General features: G+C 36.9%; 1 protein-coding gene across 1 annotated transcript; it reads right to left on the minus strand.

Annotated features, from left to right (window-relative positions):
• Nucleotides 1-1372: 1372 nt before the first annotated feature.
• On the minus strand, nt 1373-3234 carry LOC143449798 (beta-1,3-galactosyltransferase 5-like). Its single transcript, XM_076950128.1, has 2 exons — nt 3129-3234; nt 1373-2951 (listed from the first exon to the last, which is right to left on the minus strand). The coding sequence occupies exons 1-2, from the start codon at nt 3224-3226 to the stop codon at nt 2459-2461; spliced, it is 591 nt and encodes a 196-aa protein (XP_076806243.1). The 5' UTR covers nt 3227-3234; the 3' UTR covers nt 1373-2458.
• Between the last annotated feature and the right edge of the window lie 2766 nt (nt 3235-6000).

Raw genomic sequence — 6000 nt, forward strand, 5'->3', positions numbered from 1 at the left:
AAGTAGGCCTACCATGAATAACAGTTAAATGATTTGGAAAAACATATTTAGCCTAACACTATATCGTTTATAAACGGAATTGCACCATAGATAAGTTATATAGGATGTCTATAATTTGCTGCCAGATGGAATTGCACCCACAGAGATTAAAGTAATACGAAATTACACCCAAATGAGATTGCACCGACCCGGAAACAGTCTCGTACCTAGGGTTTCAGTGCCTGGGAACAGAGGCAACATTTGCTTCCTCACTTGTCAAAATAAATGAGAAACACGAACATAAAAGAAGCGAATTATAATGGAATTTGTTTAATTTCCACGTTTGACCGGTACCGATGCTCGGTAGCGGTATTTTTGTACAGCGGGTCTTGTAGCAAGTGCAATTTTTGAGGGTATTATGACTCCGCTAAAGATTACCCCTGGTCAAAAAATATGCCAACTCACTCTTTGCGAACTTATCAGACATTTATAAATTGAAAAAGAACAAATGCGCTACATTTGGCACTAAGTTTTAACTAAAATGAAGTTTTAATAACATACTTCTCAAAATCTTGAAGTAATCATTTTAAAAGTATTTAGTACCGGGACCGACTTATATTTCTTGAAAAAAGTACCGCGGTACCGTAATTCGGTATTACAGTACCACGGTATGCTCACCTCGGCTTAAACCAAACCTAAATCTTCCTTCCAGTCTAAATCTAATTTCAAATAATTAAGCTTAAACCGTAAATAACTAAAATCAATTTTTTACATACCAGTTCTCCTAACTATAAACTAATGACTAATCGCCTATCTTTAAACATGGGCTGCCTGACCTACTCTACAAAACGTTTTAAGCGAAGCTCAGTAGCCAATGTGAACACCTCGTAGACTTTGTTGAGTCCCGCTTGAAAAAGCAAGCAGCGAGGGGTCATTTTAGGTAACGTAAAAGTCAGATTTGGAGTTAATTTTCTCTATGATATAAGTGACGTTTTATTAGGTTTCACCATCTTCGGGAATATGGGTGGTCTAATAGAAAATAACTTTGTAGACAGACAGTGGGTTATATAACCTACTGTAGGTTATAAGCTTATAATTTAGTTTGATGAACCTACTTAAGTATATGCAATAACAAATTAGCTATAAAAATTGACGAAGACATACACCTACCAATGCAAGTATTTCAAAAACAATTAGGTGTATAGCTTACTCTCAAGTAGCAGGAAATTAGTAGGCTATCAGCCTACTCGAGTACCATAAAATTGTAGGCCTACTCGAGTTTATTTTAACTGAATAAACCAGCACTGACGAGCTTGATCGTTGCATGAGACTGTAATGGAATGGGTGTATATGGTAGTTGAACTTGATAGTTTTACCCACTTCACTACAATGTTTGCTTGTCAAATTATTTATTGCGGTCGATGTATATGAGTCTCATAAGGTCGTTGTCTGCTTTTTCAACCTCGGTCTTGATTGTTCACCTTAACGAATTATTGTCTTTTGAAGGTGACAACAAAGTTGTCTAACTTGACACTGAACTTCTTCAAATTGAATTCAACAGTAGTTTTCACAAGAATGACAACTGTATAAACTGATTATATTGAAGCTTCTTTGAACGATTACATTTAGACATAACATTGGCTCAGCAACAGCATAAAGACGTCCATTTCACAGCATTGATCTTAGTAGACTTTTTGCTTATTGTCAACTGCATAATATTACTGATACTGATAATAATAAACGCTAATGAAAACTTATACTGCAAACTAAACGCATGCAAAAAAGGCAAGCACGACATCTACGTCACAACTTAACTTAACTCAACAATAGTCAGGAAGTTATTATGACGCAGTGTTACGTTTCGCTGATTCGATACTTGAAGACGAGAATTCCAAATCTTATTTAACCCGTATATTACATTAAATATAATATCATCACAAGACCAACTACTGTAAAATGCTCTTCTGATTACTGAAATTTGATAAAAACTGTGGCAAATTAATTATTCCTGCGTAACATTTTTGAAAGAAAAACTCACTCATAACACGGCTATACTAAAAATAAAGATAACAAACACTAGAGCAAAGACCTGCAAACAATCTAGTCTACTTTAGATAGCCTACAGGTTGGCTTATTTTGAGGTCATTTTATCAAAAAAAGATTTTAAATTTCGGGTTTCTTTCCAAGAACGTTCGACGTGTATTTGGCACCATTGTGGACCACGGCCTTCAAACCTCATTGATTGCCAGGTTTCGAGTAACTTGTCAGGAACTTTAACATTAAAAAATCCAAAATTTCCAAACAGATGTCGCACTAATGGCTTCGTCACCCCGATATTATAATACAGTTCGTTGCTTTTGATTGAGTTTGAAGCCGGCTACAGAAAAACAGGGAAGAATCATCGTGTAATATCGGAAATTAGTTTTTAATGTAGCCTATATTCTGGTGTGCTAGATTACAGCAAACAATCCAACAAATATCAAACAACTTTTGACAAAAACTTCTTATTGAACAGTTTCCTTAATCTTACCATAATGTTGCAATCGCCTTCATTAAGTTTTCGCCTCATGTAACCAGTTATCCAAACGTCATCCAGATATAAATATGGTGTTTTTCTCGAAATATGAAAAATTCTTCCAGCCATTTCCACCGACATCAAATACATTCCTCCACGGCAATGCTTTGGCCAATAACTGCCACTCATTTTTCCATAGGAAACATACCATTTGCTGAAAGGGATGCGGTTCGGGGAATCTTTTGCTTGGTAGCTATACACACAAACTATTGGCAGTTGTTCATAGCAAGGTCTTATATTAACGTTTGTGTCTTCTGGTACCAAGAGCGTATTCAGGTATTCAACCAGATTTTCAACATGTACAACCATGTCGTCATCTACAGATGAATAAATCCAATCATGAGTAAGATTGGAAGATGCCCATTGCATGCCAGCGAGAACTTTTTCCGGAACAGTTCTGCAAAAGTTGTTTAGTCAAAGAATATGGAATAATATAATAAAATGTACATAACTAAGTTATATAGCAAAGAATATAGCCTACGCAAATGCAATAGCAAATCCAAAAGAACAATATTTATAAAGTTTAAGTTCAAGAGATTATGTAGATGAGCATAAAGTGCTATACTGTATTTACTCTGCTGAATCCTCCGTATTAAATTGCAAAATATCTCCGTGATGAGAACTTTCCTCTTCCAAACTCCCACGAAGATTTGGATCTTTTGTTGTCCCCATGAGAAACACAACCTGTCGAAAATACCAACGTTGAAAACAGACAAACACGCCATCGCGAAATTCCTAATGATTGGGTGAAGTAGTCTACCTCCAGCCTTATGGCGTCAACTAATTTCCAACTTCCCCAGGTTTGTCGAATTACATCTCTTCGGTCACGGTTTTTAGCGCTACTTTTTACCATCAAAACCATCGACCACTTGGCTGAATCTGCGGATGACAAAACCGTTGTTTTTTTAAACATGCTGCAAGGTAAGAATGGAAACACAGCATAGAAATTCAACCATACCCTCACGCATTCAATCCATCCACAAGAATACACAATCAGTAACAGAACTTGACGACGACGGTTATCCCAACAAACAAAAGAGACAAACATTTCCTTTAACAAATTACAGTTAAGATAAGATATTAATGTTTTTTTTATATTTTTAGTTTTCAAGTCTGTATATGAACTTTTTTGGATAGCATTTGTCATAGCCCATATGGCCTCGTCTGGATTTCGGTCACCACGCTTTTAGATATACAGGTCTATGACTCATATGCACTTCTACTAAGCTGATTGCAGTCAAAAAGAGTTTGAATTGTGATTCAGTCAGGGCAGGCAATGGAATGGAAGATGGAATGGAACGATAAATTCATTGTGGAATATGGAATTGCTAAAGTATGGAGTGGAATGAAAGATTTCATTTATGGAATGGAGCGAAGCTTCCATACTTTCCATACATTTTCCATGCTAAACTTTAATGTACATTCATACAATTGAACTAAGTTCATGCGTTCCCAGAACAGTATACGCGCACGCTCATTCACACAATCAAGTGCGTTTAACACAAATTTGAAAATTAAGTGCATCGACCACAAACTTTTAAATTTGTAATAGTGTTGTTTCTTCCATTTTCGAAGGTGTTAACATCGTACAAAGTATGAAATGTGGAATGGAAGATCTTTGCGATGGAAAATTTCCATTCCATACCATAGCATAGCATGCCCTGGATTTAATTACCACAAAATGCTAAAGACGCGCAATATTAGACATATACAACCAAACTCAGGCCGTCTGTTAGCCTATTCTCTTATACAAGGGCGTGTGTCACGAAATTCGAATCCTGTCATAAAACAGCGCTCGTGCACACGAAAAACGCGCATACCGAGACTACGTTATTGGTTACGGTACAATCGATTCGCCTTACACTGCTTTTTCTCAAATTAATTCCAACCGGTTCAGGTGGGCTATTTTGTCAAAAATACTAGATGTCGAACCGATGGTATAAGAACTGATAGCTGAAACAGGTATAACTACCTGAAGATTCTTTACAGTTGTGCCGTGGCTCTAATAATGACCATGGTTGCATCAAGAACGTTGCCAATTCCCTTTCTTCGTCAGTCTCAGTCATGTACGCTCCATCCACCACCGTTGTGTCGGCGGTTTTAAGGAATTTGATTGGTCGAAGAGGTGCGAACTCGGGGGATGTACCTTGCATGGAGTTGTGACCGTAGTCTGCAAGAACAAGTTGCCAGTTAATTCACAAATTCTTGTATATCGTCGCAGCTTCTTGGAAAGACAACCCACATGAGACTTGTGCTAAACACAGGACCAAGATTGACCTAACCCCAAAACTGGACTTTTTAGAGTATACCTTAAAGTAAATTAAACTGTTTTTTTTTTATTAAAACTTTTACAGCTTGTAACTATATTTAAAGCTTGTTTCAGAAAATTAACAAACAATAGTTCAACTAGTCACTATATGTGTTTATACTAGCGAAAGTTTTCCAAAAAATTGCCAAAGTTTCATAGCCTAAAAAGCTTAATTATAAAGGAATTTAATAACTTGCTCCGGTCCCTTTAAACATACTTGTTGCAGTTACTTGCAAAGCTACAGTGCCCTATACAAGGAAAGGGAATTTACGTAAGTTGCCGCATCCTAAGTCGCGCGGGTTAACAAGGAACGCGTTTGTTTTAGGCAGATGTGCTCGTTAGAAAATTAAGCAACATTTCCCCCAAAAGCCGCCCCTATAAATTGAAAACTTCCCACGCTCAAGATAGATTCAAGATAGCTTGTGAAAGGAAATACGTTACAGATCTTAGTATGACGATGTACGCTTATAGTTCTAGGGAGCGCCTGCTTTATTTAGCAGGAAATTTATCTAACCCCTTTATCTATATGAATGAATAAAAGTATATCATAGACTACCCAGACCGTACTACTAATAAAATGACTGCAACATTGCTATACCTTGTTCTGCAAGCTCCAGCATTAATTTACAAACGGAGGTAGGGTGTGCGTCATAACGGTGCATTCTTTGATCGCCAAAAATAGAACATAAATAACTAAACACCCTTTGTGAGGTGGCATCAGAGAAAAGTATCGGTGACTTTACGTTTAACTGATCGTTCGCAAAGAAATGAAATGTTTGTAATTCAGTTGGTCAATAAACTAACAACTAAGATTTAATGACTTGCATCAAGTTACTTTCCCTAGACTCAAGTCAAGTCATTTCAAGCTGTGACTCGAGTCATTACAACACTGATGCTAATACATACTATTTGGAAGCGGTTATGTGCTTTTTGAGTTGAAAAAAAGAAACTGTTTGGTCGGAAATTTGGTCACGATACGCGTAGCTTCCAATTGATAAGATGTGGAACTTAAATTAAAAATGCATGTTCAGATTGGTTATAGCTGGTGAAGCGATAGACGATGCGTGTTGTAAGAGAGAGTGTTCAACTAGTTCAATCCAGGCTAAATATAAAACTCTTTGCAGCTTTACGAGTGCAG

Source organism: Clavelina lepadiformis, chromosome 3 (genome assembly GCF_947623445.1).
Source record: "Clavelina lepadiformis chromosome 3, kaClaLepa1.1, whole genome shotgun sequence".
NCBI classification, from domain to species: Eukaryota; Metazoa; Chordata; class Ascidiacea; order Aplousobranchia; family Clavelinidae; genus Clavelina; species Clavelina lepadiformis.

Excerpts from the sequence above, each read along its gene's own strand:
- LOC143449798 (XM_076950128.1), bottom strand. The coding sequence starts at position 3,226 with ATGGGGACAACAAAAGATCCAAATCTTCGTGGGAGTTTGGAAGAGGAA. Across the intron at positions 2,952-3,128 it reads AATACGGAGGATTCAGCAGA|AACTGTTCCGGAAAAAGTTC; the intron begins GTAAATACAGTA and ends CAACTTTTGCAG.